Source organism: Melanostigma gelatinosum, assembly GCF_949748355.1.
Source record: "Melanostigma gelatinosum genome assembly, chromosome: 19".
Taxonomy (NCBI): Eukaryota; Metazoa; Chordata; class Actinopteri; order Perciformes; family Zoarcidae; genus Melanostigma; species Melanostigma gelatinosum.
In genome coordinates, this window is record NC_136652.1 from 21,464,824 (window position 1) to 21,489,924 (window position 25,101).

The following is a 25,101-nucleotide window of genomic DNA, read 5'->3' on the forward strand; positions in this document are numbered from 1 at the left end:
TTCTTCCTGGTGCCTACATTTACCCACAATGCAACAAGCGGTCCACAGAGCTCAGGCTTTTAAAAACACTCCCGGCGGAGTGGAAATCTAAAGAGTGAAACACGTTTTGTTTTGTGTTTCACTCAAACAACCACGTTTCTTTAATGCTCATCCAGCTGGAGGTCCTACTGCTAATTAAAGGGAAGAAGAAGAAGCTGGTAAACGGAGACATAAACAAAGCAGAAACTTCTTAAAAATAACTGGCTTTGAAAAAGTTTTACGAGGAATGAAAGAGTATTTGTTTGACCACATTAAAAAAAGAACCTTTTTAACACAGTGAACAGGATCAAAGAGCTTGGCTAGCTGTGTGTCAGGTGGCACGTCACAGCTGTGTGTCAGGTGGTACATCACAGCTGTGTGTCAGGTGTCACGTCACAGCTGTGTGTCAGGTGTCACGTCACAGCTGTGTGTCAGGTGTCACGTCACAGCTGTGTGTCAGGTGTCACGTCACAGCTGTGTGTCAGGTGTCACGTCACAGCTGTGTGTCAGGTGTCACGTCACAGCTGTGTGTCAGGTGGTACGTCACAGCTGTGTGTCAGGTGTCACGTCACAGCTGTGTGTCAGGTGTCACGTCACAGCTGTGTGTCAGGTGGTACGTCACAGCTGTGTGTCAGGTGGTACGTCACAGCTGTGTGTCAGGTGTCACGTCACAGCTGTGTGTCAGGTGGTACGTCACAGCTGTGTGTCAGGTGTCACGTCACAGCTGGGTGTCAGGTGGCACGTCACAGCTGTGTGTCAGGTGGTACGTCACAGCTGTGTGTCAGGTGTCACGTCACAGCTGTGTGTCAGGTGGTACGTCACAGCTGTGTGTCAGGTGGTACGTCACAGCTGTGTGTCAGGTGGTACGTCACAGCTGTGTGTCAGGTGTCACGTCACAGCTGTGTGTCAGGTGTCACGTCACAGCTGTGTGTCAGGTGTCACGTCACAGCTGTGTGTCAGGTGTCACGTCACAGCTGTGTGTCAGGTGGTACGTCACAGCTGTGTGTCAGGTGTGACGTCACAGCTGTGTGTCAGGTGGTACGTCACAGCTGTGTGTCAGGTGGTACATCACAGCTGTGTGTCAGGTGGTACGTCACAGCTGTGTGTCAGGTGTCACGTCACAGCTGTGTGTCAGGTGTCACGTCACAGCTGTGTGTCAGGTGGTACGTCACAGCTGTGTGTCAGGTGTCACGTCACAGCTGTGTGTCAGGTGTCACGTCACAGCTGTGTGTCAGGTGGTACGTCACAGCTGTGTGTCAGGTGTCACGTCACAGCTGTGTGTCAGGTGTCACGTCACAGCTGTGTGTCAGGTGGTACATCACAGCTGTGTGTCAGGTGGAACGTCACAGCTGTGTGTCAGGTGTGACGTCACAGCTGTGTGTCAGGTGTGACGTCACAGCTGTGTGTCAGGTGGTACGTCACAGCTGTGTGTCAGGTGGTACGTCACAGCTGTGTGTCAGGTGTCACGTCACAGCTGTGTGTCAGGTGGTACGTCACAGCTGTGTGTCAGGTGTCACGTCACAGCTGTGTGTCAGGTGGTACGTCACAGCTGTGTGTCAGGTGTCACGTCACAGCTGTGTGTCAGGTGTGACGTCACAGCTGTGTGTCAGGTGTGACGTCACAGCTGGGTGTCAGGTGTGACGTCACAGCTGGGTGTCAGGTGTCAGCTGTCCCGGGCCAGCGAACATGGGCAGCAGGTTTCGGTTGTAGGTCAGATATCTGACGGCGCTGCTCCTCAGAGACGCTCGAGTCTCAGCGTCTTTGAATCGGTCGTCCTCCGTCTCCTGCAGGGACACAGACGGAGACCAAAGAGTTCTCAGAGTTACTCTCCACACCGGCCTCCACCCTCTGAGATGCTATTTATATATGTTACATACATGATACGTGTTGGATTCAGTCTGTTTATCATCATGTGTTTGTTCCTCAGACATACATGTTAAATGTTACAAGACTCAGATCAGAACTTTAAAAATATTAAAATAAAACAGCACTGACTGCGTTTGAGGTGATCTGCTGAAGCTCCTCCTCAAAGTCGGAGAATCTGTCGTGATAAACGGCCAAACACCAGCTCTGTCTGAAGAAACTGTAAACACACACACACACACACACACACACACACACAGCATCATGTTCAGTCCATCGCACGGTTTTATTCTGGAACGTTTTAAAAGCTGATGAACATTTGATGTTTGTTCTGTAAAGCAACAGTTCAGTTTTCATCTTATTATAAAAAACAACCTGAAACACTTCAGTCCAGCAGTGACGGCCTTATTATAAATATATGTATATAATATATATATATATATATATATATATATTATATACATATATACATATATACATATATATATTATATTATATACATATATATATATATTATATACATATATATATATGTATATAATATATATATATATGTATATATGTATATAATATTATATACATATATATATATATTATATTATATACATATATATATATATTATATACATATATATATATGTATATAATATATATATATGTATATATGTATATAATATAAATATATATGTATATTATATACATATATATTTATATTATATACATATATACATATATTATATACATATATATATATATATGTATATAATATATATATATATTATATACATATATATATATATATATATGTATATAATATGAATATATATTTTTATATACATGTCTCAACAGTTAGTTTTCACATAAACAAATGAAAACATTATTGATTTATCAGAAAATATTTTCCTGGACTAAAAGTTCCACCTGGAGCCGCTAGAACTGAACATGAATGCTTCTGTATTAACTGCACATGAATGATAAGCCAGCTGTCTCTTACTTGTCATACTTTAAGTTCACTCTCTGTACGTGGAATGGAGTATTCATGTGTTGGTTCTTGCAGAAGTACTTCTTCCATCTCTGTGTGTCTGTAGAACTGCATAGCTCGACACCACAGAGAGAAACTATCTGTGTGACTTAGGCGAGCTGACCCCACACACACACACACACACACACACGCACACACACACACACACACACACTATTGGCTGAATGACCCCCAGCCACCACACGGTCAATCAATGATTTTAACGGCTCTCGATGCTCCGTCAGCATCCACAATGACTTTACGAGTCAGAGTGAGGCGGCGGCGTGACGACGAATCGTCCTCTGCAGCGAGTGAGGGGGGGAGTGTGTGTGTGTGTGTGTGGGGGGGGGGGGGGGGCTTCTGCTTTGTCTCTCACCACAAAGACAGATTGGGGAGCTGCATAAACAGATTAGGAGGCGGGGGACAATAGACGTCCATATCTGGGGGTCATTTGTGTTGGAACCTCAGAAGCAGGTCACCTGCTGTTTGACTAACACACACACACACACACACACACACACACACACACACACACAGCAAAGTAACACCAGCAAACACTCAGACAGCGTGAGGACAAAAGACACTGAAGTCCTAAATCTCTCAGGACAGCGTTTGTGATGTTCTGACGTGTGTGTGTGTGTGTGGGGGGGGGGGGGGGGGGTCATCAGTCAGCTGATGCATGATGGGACATTTCACTACCTGGAAACATTTCCTCTGTCTGACTCGTTTCTGTACTGAAGTTTGTTATGAAGACAAAATAGAAGTTGAGTCTTTGAGTTGAAGCTGATTTTAAAGACTTGAGGAAGAAGACGATATGATTTTTGGTTTCAGGTTGTAAACAAACCACAGACGCATTGCAAACCCTTTCACTGCAGTGTGGGATCATCACTTTGATTCATTTCTGCACATCATCAAAGTGTTTGAGATCATCTGCTCAGACTTCAAACAGACGTCTGAATCCAAAGCCGACGCGCTCGTCACTATCTTTAAGTTCCCATGAAGCGGCGAGCATTGGTAAACCGTCTCCCACCTGTACAGGTCCTGGATCAGGCCCCGGCGGTAGCGGCTGGACAGCTGGCCCAGCAGCTGCTGGTGCTTCCCGAACAGACTGGGGTAATTGGAGAAGGGGAGGGGCTTCAGGGACAAGCAGGTGAGCGTCTCCACCAGGTCGTAGCAGTCCAGACGTACACAGAAGTAGTTCCCCGTCTCCGCTCGTCCCGTCACGATGTCGCCGTCCTGCAACTTCACACCAACGAAGACACCAGTTGGAGAGAGAACTTCTTCTGAGGGACTCCTGGTTTGGTTTTCAGAGACTTATTAACACGTCATCAGAACATCAGTCTGCTCATTTGCTCACAGCCTTACATGTTGAGCAGGAGGCGCTGTCAGGTTGGTAGCAGACGGTTTGCTGACATGCAGGAAGTGAAACCCTCCAGGAAGCTTCCCACCTGAGGAGAAAACACACGAGGAGGGTCAGAGAGTGATGTGCTTCATAGAAACCATGCATAGCATCAGTAAGGGAATGAGATGTGGGGGTAGGGATGAGTATTGTTTGATACTCGTATTCTTATCGGTTCTTTTTAATCCTATTGTGAGAAGAACTGCTTCCTATTTACAGCCCAGTTTTGGCTTGAATCCCGATGTGAAAGTGATGCTTTTCTGGGTTTTATCTAAATGACTGCGATCTACATGCACACTCCTATTCCACTGTCATTCAGAAGATTATGGTTCATGTAAACATCATATTCTGTTTGGATATTCTGAATGAGTTCCTGTTGTCAGAGTAGAACGTTCACTATCAGAGTCTCTCTCAAAGCAACAGGCAGCAGAGCTGCAGCGGAGATGATGTCAGAAGAACAGAAGGAGAAACATCATGAAAGACTTGGACACCAACGGCTTTCTGGATATGAACAAATATCTTTGAGAGAAGCTGTCTGAAGGAACGACAGAGGGAGGCTGAGCTCACGGTCCAACTAAATGTCTCCTGTAGTTTACTTCAGCATATTTACGTGATGAACGACATGTTGGGCATCGACCCATCAGACCCGGGTGAGACATGAGCTCGTTTCACGGTCATCTGAATATGAACGGCTGCATGTAAACAGGAATATTTATTTTCATTAACCAGGTAAACAGATTATTGAGAATATTCCCTTTTTCTGAATAATGGCAAACCAGAACATGTAGCCATTGTAACGATACGTCCTTGTCATTGTGTGGAGTACATTTAGAATTATGAGTTGCAGCTCTACGTGACAACAATAAAAGGCAAGCGCACCGCCACCGCCAACGGAACAAAACAACTCAAAACATATTCGACTTAAAAACAGCAATCATGGTGTCAGTGTCGAGGGAAGGACGCTTTCATCAACAACAGCCGAGTGTTCACGTCCACCCACGGAGGGCCAACAGAGCAACAGAGCCGAGGCAATGAACTCAGACAGCAGGCGACGATGTGCCCCCCCCTCTGAAGAAGAAGTTCACGTGTGTTTCATTTGAGAGAGAAGTGGCTGTTGTGTCCGTGCTGTTCGTGCTGTTCGTGGCCTTGGTGGCTCTGTGAATACGCGGCGGCACAATGCGCCATTGTTACAAGCTGCCGCGGTTTGAGGGTCCGCCACAATAACATCGGCGGTGGGCGGGCGGGTGAAAGATTGGAAAATGTTTGCACAAAAGCAAAATGAATTCGCTCAGATAAAAGCGGAAACCAGAACATGGACAGAGAGGAGGAAGGACGAGCGTGGAGGCAAACGGACCCCGAACACAGAAGTAACCCGGAGATCTGTGCCGGACGTGAAGGAATGTAATGATCATGATCAACCTGCTGAAGATCTCACAAAGATCAGCAACACGCTGCTGAAGAGTAGAAAAGATGTCGAAGATAAGAACGAACTGGTTGCTTCTGTTCAGCTGAACTCCTCCAAAGAGCAACACACAGACGCTTCCCTGAGCGTGTTTCAGAGACCTTCCATCCACTGCACCCATGCAAATGTCTTTTGGAAATTTCTGTTTTTTTGATAAACAAAAAGCTACAGACCTGTGGACTTAAATCTGATCACTGTAGAACTCCTCAACCCGTAAAACTCATAAGACACAGACTTGAAATCGGACCTTGAATCTTGGCCTGTTTGTACAGCGGCACCAGGCGATCCAGTTCAGGCGGCGGCTCGGCCGCGAGCTCCAGCGTCGGGTCCAAGAGGGGCAGCAGCGCGGCCGCCAGGGCCCGGCCCACTTCCTTGGAGTTGAAGTTGGCGTGCGACCACTCGTCGGCGTAGTAGCGGCGGGAGAACTTGGTGAGCGGTCCGGCAGCATAAATGGCTGAATCGCTGGTGTGGAAAGTGGCGTTGATGACGAGTCTGCTGTCAAAGACCAGGAAGGAGTCGTTGATGCTCCTGAAGGCGTCGGCGTCGACTCCTTTATTGGAGAGATTAATGAACACCTGAAAGGAGATGAAGAAATCAGTCCAATACAATGTGAGGATTTAGAATATATAATGTTTGTGATGTTTGTATGACATACTGTGACTCTTTTATGACATTGTTTCACATTATATATCTATATATGTAAATGATTAGAAGAGTTTAAAGTAGCCCACGGTGCCGCCATGGTTTGAGGGCACTTATTGTAGAATATAGAGACAATGAGGCCTCAGACCTCCTGTGAGCCGAGCAGCAGACGGGAGAACCCTCTGCTGTCTGGAACAATGAGGACGGGAAACACACCAAATTCATCTTGAGCTTGACAAACACAGTCTGCTTCCAGGAGGGAAAATAAAACCAAACCAACAGCCACAAGCTGGTGAATTCACACCATTGTTTGGAGAACATCTTCTGTAAAAGGGAACAACGGCCTGTGAACAAGTCACACTTGGACTCACTCCACACTGCAGAAGGAGGGGCTCTGCGTCGGAGGTGAAGGACACAGATGTGAGCGGGTCCGGAGGTCCTCCGTCGTTCATCTGGGCCAGCAGGCGGTCGCGGTGGATCTGGACCTCGGCCTTTTCCAGGGCCGTCGCCACAGCTTTCTCCACGACGGGGTCGCCGAAGCGGGGGGCGTCGGCCTCGGGGGGCGGGAGGACCAGATGGATACGACTCCCCCGGACGCCGAGGCTCAGCAAAGTCTCCACGGCGGTGAAGACGTCGAGGCCGCTTCCGTAGACGATGGCGTCGTCTGGAGAGGAAGGAGCTGTTAGCAGCTGTTAGCAGCCGGAAGACGCTTGGGAACGTTTGCAAACTACCACGGCGTCGCTCTCACATTCGAGCTCGACTTCCGCGCGTTTTACTTTGACAGCGATGAATTTGAGGGCGCAGAAAAATGTGCCATCTGAAGCTAATGCAGCAATTTCTTCAGTTCAAAACAAATCTGAAATGTTTTGATGTAATTAAAAGCAGCCTCGACCTCTTTGGCTTTGAGAACTCTTATAAAACTGCAGTGCAGTTGAAGCGTCTTGTTTCACATGTCTGTGATTTGTCAGCAGTTCCACCACAAGAGACCTTTCCTCCGATAATCTTTCATTTCATTTCATTAAGTACTTTAAAAGCAGGACGTTTGCTTGTAATGCAGCTTTGTTGCGTGTCCTGGCTGCTGTTGTCCGGCGTCGCTGTCCTTGGTGCTGAACCAGAGGAGCTCTGCTGCTTCTGAACCATCAAGGCTGACAGAACACAAAGCTCCTCATCAATAAATCGATATCCCGCCATAGAACCGCCCGAGGAAGCGTGCTTGAATGAATTCCTTGAAAAAACAAGCGGTACGCTGAGACGGTTTTTTCAGAATTCATTGCCTTTATTTATTATGTGGACATAAAAACATTGATCTTTCATCGGGGTCTTGAGGCAGACGCATGTGTGGTCGATACAGACTCGTCTTGTTTCTAATCATGTAGCCACGATATTAAAGGCCTTGCACCTGAAGAAAACACGGACCTTTGGGGGGATTCATTCCTCTGAATTCCTCGTGATGTTTTTCATGAATGTTTATTTCCATTTGCTATCACTGTTCTCATTGCGGTCACTTTGAAGAACAAAGTGTTAGTTTAAAGCTGAGAGACGCTAGACTTGTTGTCTCCGTCTGAGACAGAACAGCGACGTCTAATGCTAATATTTACATTTGCTCTCTGATATTCATCACTATTAAAATATGGAAATAATCATGGTATCTGTCTGCTGGAGCCTGCAAGGAAAATTTGCATTTATTAATGGTTTTCCTTTATGACTGGGATCAACTAATTAGTGCGTATGAAAAAGCCCTCGCTCTACATCGCTGCACGATTCATGACGCTGGATTCGGTGTTTTTCGCTCTGAAAAGCCGCGGCTCTCAGGAAGCGACGCGATGATGGAAGATGGATGGAAGAGGCCGAGCTGATTACCCAGAGATGAAAGATTTCTCTGCAGCTAATTAGCCGCTAATTACACTGGGGCACTTCAGCGCTGACTGGCTGAGTAATGACATGTTACTACAGATTCATTTGAGCTTCTGTGTGTGTGTGTGTGTGTGTGTGTGTGTGTGTGTGTGTGTGTGTGTGTCACTTACCCTCCAGCTCCACAAAGTTGGCACACAGCCAGCGGCGAGCAGCCTCGCAGTCGTAGAGGTCGTTGAGGGTGAAGAGGTTGGAGGGGACGGGTCCGCTGGATCTGGATCGGTTCAGATCCACACCAGTAGGACCGGGAGCCTACAGCGTCACGTGACACAGAATGGTCTCATCTAATTTGACTCATAATGTACATTTCAGAAGGCGGCTGTTAAAACCATGAAAACAGCTCAGAGGTGATGAATCACAGAAGATAAGTGGGACTGCAGAGGAGACATGAACGGGATGATTCATCGCTTCACAAACAAACTGTGTTTTGTTTGTGAGTTTGTCGCTTTGGCAGAAAAATGAAGCGAAGTCCTAAAGATGGACATCACGATAACGAGCTGCATGTCATCATGTAACAGTGCTGATACTACACGTATGTACTCAGTGACATTCCACCACATCGAAACATTGATTCGGTTTAAAAGTCAAGTGGATTTTAAAGATATTGTTCCAAAATGACATCTTTGCCTGAAAGCTGACAGACGGTGTAGTTTGTCTGATGTAGAATGTATTTGATAAGAAGCTGAACGAGTCTGAACTGTCAAAGTTAAGATGGCGCTCGTTGCCGCTGTAGTGACATGTTTAAAACTGAGGCTCGACGCCGTAACGGGAACCTCGACGAGGAGGGATTGTAATTATCTGTAAACTCATATTCATAAACTGCCTTCTTACCTTTGGTCAAGTATTAAATGTGTTATGAAGAAACAGAGGCTGAACATCCTGGAAACTATTTGATTTGGCTGCAAAATATTGACTGACATGTAGATTGTTAAGACCTCTGTCACTGCTGTTGAGGTGAGAAGACGTAAAGCGACGGCCTCGTCGTCTCACCTGGTACTGCAGGCCCGTGCAGAGGACGAGCTGGTCGTAGGGCACCCGCACGCCGCCGGACACCAGCACGTGTTTGGACTTCCTGTTGATGCCCACCATCTTCCCCGTCACCTCGGTGACGCATGAACGCAGGGGGAGCTGGGCCAAGTCTCTGCTGCTGTATGCATGGCTGCAGGAAGAGAAGAAGCCTCTTAAAGGGACAGTCTGACGCGGCGTCGTGTGAGGCGCTCTGTTAACGGTGCATCCGTTAAACCCTTTGGAGTCCTGACACCGAGTACTGATCCGATACCGGTGTTTCATTGATAAGCTGTGCGCTTCAATGTGATCATTCCTTTATGTGTACCGAAATGAACCTGTTATCTATGATCTCTTCAAAGCCACGGGACTCCTGACAAAAACAGTCACTTTTGAAACGGAAGGTTTCTGATCTGCTGCTGCCTCCATCGGTTCACTCGTTTGTGTTACTTGGTGACTTTTGTGAGTCCAAACGAACCCTTTTAAACACTAAAGTCTCACAGCAACACAAACAGTAAGAGGTGGAGGAGCAGCAGGCAGCAGCTCCGGTGTCCTGAGAGGGAGAGTCGGTGTTCTATGAACGGAGTCTGGTGTGTTTGTAGAGATCAGAACAGCTTCAGTGTCTGACAGTAAAGAGAAGACATTCTAAATACAGCGTTCACTTCAAACACGTCCACAGCAGAACAGCACTTTGCTCTCGTGCTGCTTCTCCTGTCTGTTCTATGAACTCATCTCCTGCAGTAGAACCCTGACTGTGTGAAGAACCTCTCACACACACACACACACACACACACACTACAGAACATCTGAACTATCCCTTTAAGTATTAAGTTTCCGTAGTTGTGAAGACTTGAGTCTAGTGACACATCAAGCTTTGATGTTTGTGGAATGTTCTCGTGATGTTTTGAGTTTCATCTCAGGAGATATTTAACGTAAGATGCTCATGTGTCGATTGCTACATTCACTCACCTTGTGGACAGAAATCCGACGTCCTCGAAGTCGTCGTCGCCGGGAAAACCGTGTGTTGAGACGAGGGTCAGGCTGTTGAAGCTCAGGTGAGGGCTGCGAGACAACGGACACGGACGAGCATGAGCGCTTCTCCACAGAATACAGAGAGCACATGAAGGACAGAGCTGGAGGACTGTTTCCTGGGGAAGGACAACGTTCTGTGCAACAACGAGCCGCTCGTCTCGTGATGTGGAAGAGCGCTCAGAACGCTGCGCTGGTGTCAGCTTTGCTTTGTGTGACAGGAAGGTCTGTGCCGTACATGCACACAGAGACACATCTGCAGAGATGTTCGGCCTTACACTCTCACACACCTCCATATGAGCTGCTGCTGATACCATCAGTGCTGCAAAGACAAATGATTTGGCTGCTAAATATTCACTCAAATGTAGATTTTTAAGACTTTCTCTTTCTAAAGCATCTAAAAACCAACTGGCCTTCTGTGGTTACTCCCCATCATTGTCTTCACTACGGCGAGCATAAACTATACAAGCAGCAACACCACGGGCCCAACGCTCACTCTCAACGAGTCCTGAAACATCTCCCGTCCTCCCCCTCTGGTGGCTTTACTGTCCGCGGTACACAACGTGTCCCTTGTGATGCAAACGGCTTCTTTTGTGGCGTCCTGCAGGACATTACACAGCAGATAACGGTGAAGAGAATCGAGTGTTCAGCCTTATCACGCCTCTGACCACCTCCTGCTCTCGTCTTATCTCAGGCTGTGCTGCTCAATGAGCGGCACAGATCTACAACACCAGGCTCCCGACCGCTGGAGACCTGACTGGATGTGGGTCGGGTGGCTGAGTGGTGCCACTGGGCCGAAAACACACCGCGAGTGAGTGAGAGTCAGGGAAACGTAACACCTCTCTACTCGTGCCGTTATTAAGCAACCGCAACGTGCGCGCTGCGATGACGATGATGACGACGTTGTGGTATTCTCCGAAATATCACTGAAATATTACCGGAATGAAGAGGAGATGTCTGCCGGCTGTGATTGGTTGTTCCTCGTCACATAACTTGTGGCGCACGGTGCATAAGTGTGAACTATTGGCAGCACGCCTACATCAATGAATTAGAACCCAAAGGACACAACTGCAAGAAGAGAAGAACGACTTCATGTTAATTGTGGAATTTTCTTCCATGAATGTTGTGAAGATTTGTTATTTGTTATTTAACTTACTGGATCAGCCAAAAACTGACTCACGTCTCCTAAATTACATTTCCAGAAAAATAGCTGCATAAAATATGTTGATATACGAGTGTATGAATATGTTCTACCCTTTCTCTCCAGTAGAGTGAAACAACAAACAACAGTTCAGTCTTTCTCATCTCAAACTGTTATCATGATTAACCTGTTGATTTCTTTATTGATGGATTAATCGTCTATAAAAGCACAAATGAAATGATCAAGTGAAGAATCCTCGCCTCTCATTTCAAAGCTTCGTGTCTTCAGCGGTTTGACGAGCAGCAACACACAACAGTAAGAGCAACCAGCACCAGACAATGAGAGCAGTCAAACTTTCCTTGCTAATCTGTGCCAGAAGGTGGATTTATTCCGCCGCAGTGAGGCATTAAGGGCCATTATTGGGGATCTGGATGAGAGCGAACCAGAAGCCCTGGATTTGCTCCGTTATCAGCCGGTGACAGACGGCCGCCGTCACCCTGCAGCCCGGCCGGGGAGCTCTTTATCAGTCCGACCCCGTCCCAGCCTGTAATGAAGCCGCTGGGCTGCTTTCAATGAGCACATGGAGCTGTGTCTGCAGGACGGGGGGGTTGAAGGATGGACGTTTGGGCAGGGCTGATAAGAAGGGCCCCAGCAGGCCCCAAACTGACCCATCATTCACCCTCTCAATGCGTCGCCGCCTCACCGTTGGTCCAGCGGACACTAACTGCCTCATTAGTCAACTCATTAGCGACGGCAAACACAGATCGCTGCAGCAGATCCCCGCTGGTGAAAGGAGGCCGAGCTGAATGCCAGGCCGGAGCCACAGCTGCGTGTGTGCGGCCGCCTCGGCATCGCCGACACGCCGGCCTCGCCGGCTCCACAAAAAACTAAAACGGTTGCCTGGCAGCTATCGCGCCGGTTCTGAATCAGCAGCTTCGTATTCTCTGCCGGAGCAAGTTAATCGCACAAAAGCGAGGACGAAAGGCAAACATGTCTGACGTCCGACCTGGAGTCAAGTGACATTTCCAGAGATTGGATTCCTGGAATCAAAGAGGATGAAGAGATGAAAGAGGGGGTCAGGTTCCTCTAGCGACACATCAGACTCTGTGATCGACCCGATGGGAACACTTTACTGTGCCGGCTGCCGGTGAAACCTCCTGCGTGCACTATGACTGTTTCCTGTGAACCGGTTCAGACACAGACAGCGTTTCTGTGTCAGGTTGTGATTTTGATTCGCTCTCTATTTGTTTCGACTGCAGGTTGCAGTGTCATGATGGCACTTTCTGAATACTGAGTATACAGATGAACTGAAGAGTGTTTAATACGTTTTAATATCGTTGATATTCTACTCACATGGTGTTTGTTAAGATACAGCTGTTGTCTCATGTTCTTATTGTACACAAATCCTATGAAAGGATGCAGACCAGCATAAGAAGAAAATACAGAATATTAGCAGACTAACTGTACAGCATTAAACTGTCAGAAGAGGTTGGGAGCAGCGAGCTTCATCAGTGAATCAGGAGGATTGGACGCTTCTGGTGCAAATCATGAAGCTGCATTTGTTTAGTCTACTGTGTGCACTGTTCTTGATGGGAACTTGGCGACAACAGGGTTCATACAGAAAGCACAGATGGTGAGAGGTGTGTGCGTGTGTGTGTGTGTGTGTGTGTGTGTGGGGGGGGGGGGGCAGAGAAGCCCTCAGGGCCCCTTAAAAGGTTAATCCGGTGTGGTTAGGGAGGAGGAATTGTGACTTTATTTGTCACTGCTGCTACTAACTCAGAAAAGGTCAGTACATATAGCCAGTTTATACAAGTATATATATATATACATATATATATATATATATATATGGATATATACACACACAGTATTACAGATATACAGTCTCAACACATCTGGGAGAGAAATGGCGCTGAGGCCGACTCACCAGAAACAAAGCAGCTCGAGGAAAGACAAAGCCGTGTCCGACGCCCCGACCACCACGATCCTGGCCTGAACGGGCACTTTGGGCTCCATGGTTAACTTCCTGCTGATGAGGCTGAGAGCAAACGGAGCCTGAGAGCATCACAGAGAGAAGACAAGTCAGTCAGAGTCCAAGTGAAATATTCCACCCAAATGCATGCACCCAGAACTATTCAGCAGCTGAAAGCAGCACATTATAATGTGTCCCAATTTCCCCCATTTGAAGATCACAGGATGAGGTCCATCGTTCCATCAAGGCTCTCAACCTGCCCGCTCAGCCTCAGACCTTCACAGCGTCAGTAGATTCATCCACGGCATGCAGAGGAAGCTGATTGAATATCAACTCACAGGTGGCATAGAGAACATAACGAACGTTAAGGTATAGAGGCCTTCAGGTCCAGATGTTTCACAACAGGACTTAACTTTTCCTGTTTTATAAGCCGAAGCACTCGAGTGCTTTGAGTGGTTTGAAGTTATTTTATTCTGTTATTTTGTTGTATGTTAATTTGGTATTTATACGTTTCTTTTCCATGAGAATTACAGTAAATGAGGACAGAGCCGTGCAGCAGACTTTAACCCTTCGGCCGGTTTTCATCTCCTTATTGTGTTTGTTCATCAGAAATTCAACAATAAAACGAGTTTATCTTTTTGCTTTCATGTGCAGCTCTGCTTCTGATGAGCCAACAGACTTGTTTGGTAACGTTTGTGTTTCTTCACTTTTTGTTTCTTTTGGTATTTGTTTCCTAAAAAGACGAGTTTATAACACGCGGCCGCCTGTGAAATGAACAGTAACTTTATGATCGTCTGCTGAGCGATCACTGGGATGATGAGTTGACGTTGGAGGGGCTCGTTTCTCCTTTATTCACGCTTACTTGGTGTACTCGCCTCCTGCTGGTTCAATCAGATGTTTGCTCTACATTTAGATGTTCACAAAATCAATAAACAGTTAGAAAAGTATGATAATTGCAGAAAGTGCAGCTGTAAGTGGTAATGAGCCGGAAAGTCAGGGATCAAACACAAAAGAGTCCCGCAGAGGAGCGCCGCGCTGCGATCCCCCATTCCTCCACCTCCTCCGAGTGTCTCTGGTCCTCGCGCTAATGGCTCCTTCATCATCTGTAATTAGGCAGATTGGCCCCACAATGCACCTTGTTGGATGAAAACAGCATCGAGCAAAAAAAGGAGGAAAAAGAAGGGGAGGGGAACCCGAGGGTGGAATTAACCTTTGTGTAATATTCAAATCATTTCCACGAGGGCGTGTGTGCTCGACATCTGTCGCACTGTTGGTGGGTTTGATTAGCAGGAATATAAAAGCTTGTGTTTATTTTACATGATAAATGTTGTTTTGTATTATTATTATCAGATAGTATCATTTTATATGTTAATTGTAGCAATGAAAGAAAAGCAGCAAATACTTTAAAATGTACAAAATCTTCTTTTTGATCACTTGTTTTCATTGATATCAGGTCAAAGGTCACAAGTTGCAAAGGCAGGTTCGTGTCTGGAGATACTGGAAGATATCGTATCCTGATGAGAGGCCACGGAGCTTCATGATTTATATTTCAGGAACACTCATTGTGCAGCTGCGTGTCGTGTAGACGTTGTATTTTGACATTTATTAAAAACGAGTATCACTTAATGTGTAAAAAAACAAGAAGCTGTATTTGTCATCTGCCTACATGCATCCGTCTGAATACTGCAGGAATTAAGCAGACGCGGTCATGCGATGAACAGAGCTGCGGCTCATCTGCATGTGCGGTGGAGCAGGTGCAGCCGCTGTTATGGCGCTGGAGACGCCTCACCTTCCCTCGGCTCTGTAATACGATCCCGTACTGACAGAGAGGGAACAGGTGCTTTAGATTCGATTAACCATCCCGAGGACGAGGCGAAGCTCTTATCTGAGCGGCAGCCTGGAGATCGTGACTGGGAGGGGGGGGGGGGTGATGGAGTGGAATGAACATGCGAGTGGACACGGTGACGCCTCGGGTCTACAGAGAGCGCTGCTGGACAAGTGGTGAATATTTGAAGTGCAGGACATTGAGATAAATCACGGCCACATGAAGATTTAAGAGCAGAACACGGGAGGAGAAGAAGAGCTGCGGTTATCACTGTTCATCTTTTACCAGCTTCTGATGTTTACAGCTCACCTGCTGCTCCACCTCCACCTCCACCTCCACTTCAACTCCTCCATTCTGTCTTGTTCATCATGTGTTATTCAGAAGGTTCACTCTTTTACTTACACGCACTTTGCCTTATTTTAAATTGTAGTTGAGATCCAAACGTCTCCACAGATGTGTGGAAAAAGCAGTTTAGAGCAAAGTGTTTGTTTGTGGATACACTTTGACAAAATGCAATATTAAAAAGTAAAGTATGTTCATTCCACCATACTGTGCTTTACACCCTTCTGTACCTCAGAGTGAAGAAACAGCACCGTCTAGTGGTCACATTAACGCCCTGCAGCCTTCAGATAATCTACATCCCCGTCAGCCAGCTGCTGCCCGAGCCCACCTGGTCCTCGGTGATCTGCCGGGATGGGCCGTTGATGCCAAGCTCCTCCAGCGGGTACATGATCTGCCGTCGCGGGCGGACGGGGACCGCGCAGCCGAGGACAGAATCCAGATGGTGGACGCAGGAATTCTGAGTGCAGGGCAGAAAGGGGGGCACAGTGTCAGCGAGAGTGGGGGGGGGGGGGGGGGGGCTCTCGAGGGGGAGGACTGGAAGGTGACAAAGTGATAATGAGCTCAGGTGAAGAGGCTAGATGATGCAAGCTTTACATCACTGACATGAGCATCTCCCAGTGCCTGAACGGAGCCAATTCTCTGGTTATCTTCTGCCATTATTCTATTTGCACTCATCATCATCATCATCATCATCATCTCCAGATCTGAGGTTTGTTTGTGGGAAGGTAATTAGCAGAGGAAGTGGAGGCCTCTCTACATGTCTTATGTCTTATTATGTGAGTGGAGAGGTGGAGCTGGCAGCACCGTCGGCACCTGCTGCCCCGACCCCCTCCCCCCCCCCCCCGGGGACGGCAGCCTGCCGAGGGGCCGCACTCTGCAAGAAATGACCCCTCTAACAACACGGCTACGTGAATAAATCATCTGTTACTGTGCTCACCAGGCTGAACAGAAGACCGTTTACGTGATGTGAGATGCTGTTCTGGTTTATCACATGAACAGAAAAAGAAAGAACTTGAGTCTTGACATCACGTTATGGTGAACAACAGACGAAACCATCTCACCAATCCATGTGTTCACCGTCACAAACAAGGTGCGGTTGCTTTAGCTGGAAACTGTTAAACCAGCTGCTACTCGGAGCGACACACAGATTCTCTTCAAGCATAGATTATCAGAAGACGACGTCCACATGTCTTTGTTTTCATAAGACGCATTAAAGTAAATATCAAATCAAGTCGTATTTGAGCATCATTTGACATTCATGTCTGTGGAATCAACTCATCAGTGGATTTGAGACGGACTGCCTCATGGTGATATTTCTTGCAGTGTTGTTGCACTGAGGGTCATTCCGCTAATGACGATGTGTATGTGAGCAGACATGCACGGGGGCTGGGAGGCTCCTGAGGGTCCCGGTGTGTGGAACCCACCTCCTGGCTGCGGTGCGAGGGGTAGATCCTGAGGAACAGGCAGGACCTGCGAGCCAGCCGGAGCGCCTCCTTAAACAAGTGTTTGCTGAAGTGCTGGAAGGAGCGTTTGAGGACAAAGTGGCGTATCTGAGCGTGCTCCTCGCGGCGGTGATGGCTGAAATAGATGAAGTTCTCCATGTTGTAGTGGGCGCAGATGTACTTGATGTCCTGACAAAGACAGAGGACGTAATGAAGCCACTTTACTCCAGTTTCAGGACGAATATTTGAATTTGATACTTTCCTACGTTCCTTTAGCTTTATGTTCTAATATTTGTATCGCTGCATCCTAAGTTCAATTAAATCAATGATACATATTAATATTAACTTCCACCAACTAATCCTTAACTCAATAAATTCACTTGTGCTCCTCTAACACATTCGTGCAAAGCTGAAACACTGATGGAAACCAGCTGGATAGAACAGCTGATCAACCTCAAAACCAGCACAGACTCCAGCCCGACCCTCTGAGGTTCATCTGGGGACAATGAGCCGTGCACTGCACCTACCTGTTCGTCTCGGAGGATCAGTACCCCCACAACCCGGCTCTGCAGCTGGGCCACGAAGGCCTGCAGCGCCGCGCCGTCCTGCGTGAGGACGAAACACGATGCGTGTGTCAGTGCAGGGCCACGAACACACACGAAGGAGAGGCTGCAGAAGTCATTATCAGCTTTCTGGAGCTGCGCGGTGACAGCTGGGGCGTCGGTCAGAGAGGAAAATCAGTTCCGCTGAATTCTCACCAATCTGTTCGCTGGCAAACGCGCCGCGATATTCCTGCTTATTCAAGACGATCGCTGCCGCTCGAGTCACACTCAACCGTCCAAAACAATCATCATGTCATTTCAAAAGGCTCGAGAGGAGCCAGTTACAATTCCAACCTGATATCTTCTCTGTTTACTGTTCGTGAAGGTTTCACGGGCCAGCTGCTTTCATGCTGATGAACAATGAGCTGGAGAGTTTTAACTGTGAGCGACAGACTGAAGTAAGAAACATTTAGAAAGAAGTAAACACACAGATAAATAACATCATTATCATTGTTTTATGAATGCATAACACCGCTTAAAATCACATTCAGAGCCGCCTGATACGTTAGGACACTGCTGCACCTCCTGTTTATACGAGAACATGTGAATCAAAGTACAAGTATGTTTCGGTCAGCATTGGTCAGGAAATATGAAGACAGAGTGAATGTTTCTTAATGTGTGATACACAATGAATATATCAAATGAAACACGAACAGAGCGTCGAGTGTCTGGAGATGAAACCTGTAGCGCGTTGACTCACCGGGTCTCTGCGGGTCTCATAGAAGCGGTCCAGGTCCCGCAGCAGGGCCTCGCTGAGTCTCAGGTCCTTCACCAGATGGGAGACGGCCGGCCGGTCCGCAGCCACGGCCGGCCTCACCTCCACACTCCTGCAAGAGGAGAGGCAGCGTGACCACGGACCGGACAACACCGGGCGTACAGACGGGCAAGAACATCAACAGGAACACCTTGTTGCTTGAACTTCAGTCAACAAAGAGGTGCATGACCCAGATGTTTCCACTTCGTCTTGCAGCAAAAGTGAATGTGAGTGACTTGTGGTTTTGAATGTACAACTTGAATTCACAGCCGGAGCCACAAATGTGAAGCTACTTCCTCCCTGAGCGCGGTTCAAAGTATTAAACCTGCTGCTGGCAGCGTGCAGAGACTTGTAGCAAAGTGAAGCTTCTTTTCCGGGTCGGCCTACCTGAGCCCGTCGCGGTGGAGGACGTAGAGCTCACGGGCCAGCGAGCTGGAGGCGCGAGGAGACAGTCTGAGGAAGCTCTGCAGCAACGGGATCTCAGGGGACGGTACCGGCACAGAGATGATGCACAAGTCCAGGTCCTGAGAGACGGACACGAAGACAACTGATACAGATGCACAAGTCCAGGTCCTGAGAGACGGACACGAGGACAACTGATACAGACGCACAAGTCCAGGTCCTGAGAGACGGACACGAGGACAACTGATACAGACGCACAAGTCCAGGTCCTGAGAGACGGACACGAAGACAACTGATACAGATGCACAAGTCCAGGTCCTGAGAGACGGACACGAGGACAACTGATACAGACGCACAAGTCCAGGTCCTGAGAGACGGACACGAGGACAACTGATACAGACGCACAAGTCCAGGTCCTGAGAGACGGACACGAAGACAACTGATACAGATGCACAAGTCCAGGTCCTGAGAGACGGACACGAGGACAACTGATACAGACGCACAAGTCCAGGTCCTGAGAGACGGACACGAGGACAACTGATACAGACGCACAAGTCCAGGTCCTGAGAGACGGACACGAAGACAACTGATACAGACGCACAAGTCCAGGTCCTGAGAGACGGACACCAGGACAACTGATACAGACACACAAGTCCAGGTCCTGAGAGACGGACACCAGGACAACTGATACAGACACACAAGTCCAGGTCCTGAGAGACGGACACCAGGACAACTGATACAGACACACAAGTCCAGGTCCTGAGAGACAGACACGAAGACAACTGATACAGACACAAGTCCAGGTCCTGAGAGACGGACACCAGGACAACTGATACAGACACACAAGTCCAGGTCCTGAGAGACGGACACCAGGACAACTGATACAGACACACAAGTCCAGGTCCTGAGAGACAGACACGAAGACAACTGATACAGACGCACAAGTCCAGGTCCTGAGAGACGGACACCAGGACAACTGATACAGACACACAAGTCCAGGTCCTGAGAGACGGACACCAGGACAACTGATACAGACACACAAGTCCAGGTCCTGAGAGACAGACACGAAGACAACTGATACAGACGCACAAGTCCAGGTCCTGAGAGACGGACACCAGGACAACTGATACAGACACACAAGTCCAGGTCCTGAGAGACGGACACCAGGACAACTGATACAGACACACAAGTCCAGGTCCTGAGAGACGGACACGAGGACAACTGATACAGACGCACGCTCCTCACTGAGCAGACATGTTCCATTAAAAAAAGTTTGATTTATGAAGAATTCTCAAGCATCATGAACCTCTTAAAAGCCCGTATGTGTAAAGGAATCCAGGTATTTAAACTTACATGACGGGACTTCGTGCACATGCTGTGATTGCAGCGTGTCTTCTTTATATTTGACCTCTTGCACAGATGCAGTGATCTTTGACTTATTTACTGTTGGTAGAGCTCATTAAACACTGACTTTCTGGTACAGAACGTCAGCTAAATGTCCTGCACAGACGATACTCACGGGGAAGAGGTTGAATACATATGGAATGAAGTCCACTGATCTGGAAGAAAAGAAGAAGAAGAAGAAGAAGAAGAAGAAGAGTGTTAAGTGAAAATATGTGTGCATGCCAACCTTCAGAAACAAAGCCAGAGCTGGCTGAATCACCACGGTGGAACAATCTGCTCGCAGGCTTCCGCCTCAACTTCTCGCCTTCAGCTCTGTCACGCTGTCACTTTAAGCGCGGCTCTCATTAATAATATGCTCACTCTCTGCAGGAAGCGACCAGCCTCCATATTTAGTAACAGCTGGGAGGTGAGAGGAGCTCAGCAGGAGCCAGCGAACAGTCGCTCTCTCTGCTTTAACGCAGCACATGACTGATGGAGCTCTGGACGGATGCCACCAGCACCGCCTCTGCAATCTATTACAGAGGGAGCATATGTACAAAAATACCTCTTCATAATATCTTTATTCTTTATTGTTTTACAAACTTTTAGTTTCTGACTGTTGGTGTCCGCGAATTAAAGTAATGTAATTCTGTAAAAGGATTCGAAAGAGTTTAATTGCATGTTCCCCTTTCACTTTTTTCTTCATCTTCTTTCACCTTTATGTTGTATTTGTTGTGTTTTTCACGACAAAGTAGCTATTCGTTCCAACATATTGCAGTATTTTGTTTCAATGTGTACTTTCCTCAGCTTACACGTCATGTCACATGTTAAAAAAACATTTGTTTTTTGTTTAATTTCCAAAAATGTGTCCTCTAATTTTCTTTAGCTCAAGACTATATATATATATATATATATTTATTACAGGATAAGTTAGCCATTGTTCTTTATTTTTCTCACAGTCAACGAATCCCAAGAAAAGACCAAAGCCAACAACATGTCAGTTCGTCTCTCATCTTTCTGACTTCCTGTTTGTGGCTCTTAGCTCCCATTGGTTCTACTGAAGATGTGAAAACATCTCTCAAATATAAAATAAAGTCTCTGTAATCTCCTCAAACAGCTGGTCGCTGTAGTTGTTATCACTATACAGTGCATTTGTTGGGGACTATTTTCAGCGGCGGATTGATCCACATTAGGCGCTCCAGTGAGTACTTGTATGTGTGGACGAGTCAGAATAAACGACGTGTGTTGCTGGTGATGAAGGAGCAACATGGGGCTCATTGGTGTGTTTTAATGGAGCTCTGTGGAGCTCAGAGGAAGACTGCTGACTCTCCCCAGACCTCATCCTGACTTTACCTCGTTTCATGATTCTTGTCGATGATGAAGTACTGAATGCAGACAGCGTTGGATTTCTGTGTTTCCTCCTGAAGTGACAACAACAACAAACAAACCACAAAGTAGAAGATAAAGACTGAAGATTATACAATTCATGACTGATGTACTGCTACACACTGTTGTTTTTAAAATACTGACATCACAATCATGTCTTTACTACCACCACTACATTTAATGGTGTCTTTCTCTACCCTGAGGAGCAGCTGTAGTGTGAGTGAGTGAGTTGTACCTGCTGTGGATCGGAGGTCCGGCTTTCCCTCGAGTCGGACCGAGCTGCGGGTTCGACACGTTTGTACAAACCATCGAACTCACTCAACTCAAAGTTGCCATTCAGCAGTTTCACATCGACGTCAGACGTGAAACCGATGAAGCCGACGGTGACGCCGTCACTCTGTGGAGCAAACACGCCGCCATCTTCACAGACAGTCACGTTCACGTTTCCCTCTCACTGCAATACGAGTCAATGAGACGTTAATGGAGGAGTTCAGGGAGCTGCTTTCTCCTGAGATGATTCACAGTAAACAGCAGAAGAACTCGGTGGGACTGACAGAGAACAGAAGGCCTCACTGCACCATGTTGCGTCTGTAACAGATCATCTACCAGGTCACGGAACAGTGGAATGACATATTCTGTAGCTTCACAAGAAGGTTGCGGCGTTCACGCTGCAGACACCCTGTGGGCCGATGTTTTGTTTGTTCTCTGAGCGCCGAACATATTCAGACAAAAAGCCCCAAAATGCTTCAGATGTCTGGACACAACATGTTCAGTGAGAGCATGTCTTGGCCAAGTATCAGCTCGTATCTGCCATATGCTGCCATGAACACATGTCAGCCCGACTGGAGGGGAGATGAGGGGAGATCTGTCAGGGGGGGGGGTCTGACAATCAGCCAAAAGCACCATCAGCGAGCTGCTGTTAGATGATGGTTCCACATAACACATAATATCAGAGTGTTGAACCACAGTAGAATGCTAACAGTTGGAACAAACCTCACAAACCGCGACGTGATTCTTCTCGTTCTGCGCCTCAACGAGCTCCGCCAGGAAGTCCGGCAGCTCGATGACTGACAGACGTTTCGCCTGCTCTGCAAATATGCGCATGATGTCATCGTGATCTTCGACCCTGTGAAAAAAAGAGGCGTGGCCCACATCTTAAAGCACCGCCAATCAATAAAAATGAATAATTAAGACAAACTGAGCTCCTCCTCAAACCCGTTAAGCCTCTTTTAGATCATAGTTTCTGCGTCTCTACGTCACTTCCGTTCCAAAAAACCAAGATGGCGACGGTCAAAATGTCAAACTCAAAGCTTCAAAACCGCAGACCACAAACCAACGAGTGGCGTCATGATGACTCCGTCCGCTTCTTATGAACAGTCTGTGCTCGTGACATGCGAAGGGAAGATTCCCACGTACATATAGTGCACATTCATACACAGTGCAGTGAAAAGGGTGTGGAGGTGAAGGTGGTGGACATGTGAACACTGGCGTTAGGGGGGAGGAGTCAGCTGACGTCACCTGGCCGGGCGCGCGTGGAGCTTTGGACAGTGCTCCCGTCTGTGGCAGATGAACGCGAAGCAGCGAGGCCCGGGCTCCGTCAGACGCTGCAGCGGCTCAAACGCCTCGCCCAGCGCTGGCTCTGGTTCAGCAGCAAACACAAGACCTGTAAGTTCATGTGTGAAGAATTAAATAATCACAACAACTGCTATTAAGCAGCTCCTCACCTAAACGGCCGACGTACGGGCTGACCAGGCAGATGTTTTCAAGCTCTGCGATGGCGTTAAAGACGGCCCTGTACAAAGAAGCAGCAGCGAGGGAATACAAGTTGCATCATCCTTTATGAATCTGCATTCTGTGGTTTGACTATCACCAAAGCTCCTTCGAGTTGCTGATGTTTTAATAATATATATATATATATATTTAATAATATATGCAAACATGACAGTGTCACGTTGATAACTTTACAGTCCAGCTGTCTATTAGCGCTTCACCACACAAGAAGTCAACTATATTGACATGAATGACACCAGAACAGACACAATTTATATTTGGAAAGTATATTCCAGATAGAAATACTACTAAACAGAAAGGGACACATACCCTTATTTTTTCATACCTCATTATTTCCTTTACACTTGCTGCGGCAAAATCCGGCTGTGCCACGAAGATGTGGAGGAAGAGTGTGTTCAACGGCTGCAGAGGGAAGAAGACAGCTTTAGTTTGCTCCAGTTCACTTTCATTTCACTTGATCTAAAAAAGTAGCTTGACTTCAAACTCTGACCATTGTAAAAGTCTTAGTGTGAGCGTATCAGGTTGGTTCTGTTGAGGCCAAAGATACCAATCAAAAACTAATAGCACACATAAACAGTATGAATCATAACAACAACTCTGCATCAGCAGCTCTTATCATCTGAATTCATGAATGATACCGACTGTGCATGTTTCAGCGCTGAAGTGTTTGTGCAGGAAAGGTTCCCATTGAGTCTGATCCACCACGTGTCCGCCGGGGTGGTCGAAGAAGGAAGCGTGGCCCAGAATCTCATCTTTCTCATTGGCCAGAGTCACGGCCAGATTGGCTTTCTCTCTGGAGAGCAAACAGGAACCAGACGATCACGTCCACAGGAGATAACAACACTTACTGTAAAATGTACTGCAAGTAGGTAATCTGTACTATGAGTACTCTCAAGACGAGATTTCACAAAAGTCCATTAAGACCTCTCAAACTACTTCTGGATCATAATAATCCACCTGTACGCTCCAGATGGAGAGTGGAGGAGTGAAAGTACTCTGCAGGAATGGTTTCAGAAGTTTATTTCATTATAAATATCATGAAAATGTATCGAGTAAGGAGATTCCGTTGGAGTCAACTTTATAGACACTGTAAGTACCACTCTAACAAAATGGAGATTGGAAAAAGTAGAAACGTGCACATGCTGTAAACACATCAATATAACGTGTGATACGGTGAAATTCTGTACAAACAGAATAAATAACAAGCCAATATCAATATGGACTGTGAATGGAGAACTCTGATATTTAGGCTACAGTATGAATGACAACCCACTCCAAGTAATGTAACTATGACATGTACTAAATGTACAAAACCAAATAAACTTCCATTGTTATGGTATGTTGTCCATAGACTTCATGGTCAGATGAAATGATCAAAGCCCTCGTGTATGTCCATACAGAAAGCCTATATTCTATGAACTCTCTATACTTCAGACACTAAACAAAGGAATGTTTCGTCTTACAGAAGATGAATTATATTGACCCGTCCAAAAACCGCCAGAGCCGAGGCGCCGATGAGGCCGTGGATCCCCTGAGCATCCGCCGACTCGCTCCTCCTCACGGTCACAGTTTCCTCGTGGCCCCTGGCCGAAGTTATGGTCCTCATCTTCACCTGGGCTCATGTTAACAGAATGTTGTGTTATTATTTTACTATTTCTGTCACGACAGCAGTGGTAGAAGAAGTATTCAGATCTTTAGTAGAAGCACTCAT

The 25,101-nt window shown here is 47.0% G+C and overlaps 1 protein-coding gene across 1 annotated transcript; it reads right to left on the minus strand.

Annotated features, from left to right (window-relative positions):
- Positions 1-1,661: 1,661 nt before the first annotated feature.
- cfap61 (cilia and flagella associated protein 61) lies at positions 1,662-24,996 on the minus strand (the record flags this gene model as incomplete). The annotated part of the gene is made up of 24 exons (XM_079290287.1): positions 1,662-1,802; positions 2,014-2,101; positions 3,933-4,138; positions 4,268-4,350; positions 6,011-6,338; positions 6,777-7,069; positions 8,430-8,568; positions 9,307-9,475; positions 10,291-10,383; positions 13,419-13,546; positions 15,959-16,087; positions 17,055-17,261; positions 17,600-17,677; positions 18,375-18,501; positions 18,816-18,952; positions 20,350-20,389; positions 21,567-21,634; positions 21,835-21,996; positions 22,593-22,725; positions 23,118-23,238; positions 23,324-23,391; positions 23,716-23,792; positions 24,033-24,183; positions 24,854-24,996. The coding sequence occupies 24 exons, from the start codon at positions 24,994-24,996 to the stop codon at positions 1,662-1,664; spliced, it is 3,309 nt and encodes a 1,102-aa protein (XP_079146413.1).
- Positions 24,997-25,101: the final 105 nt, after the last annotated feature.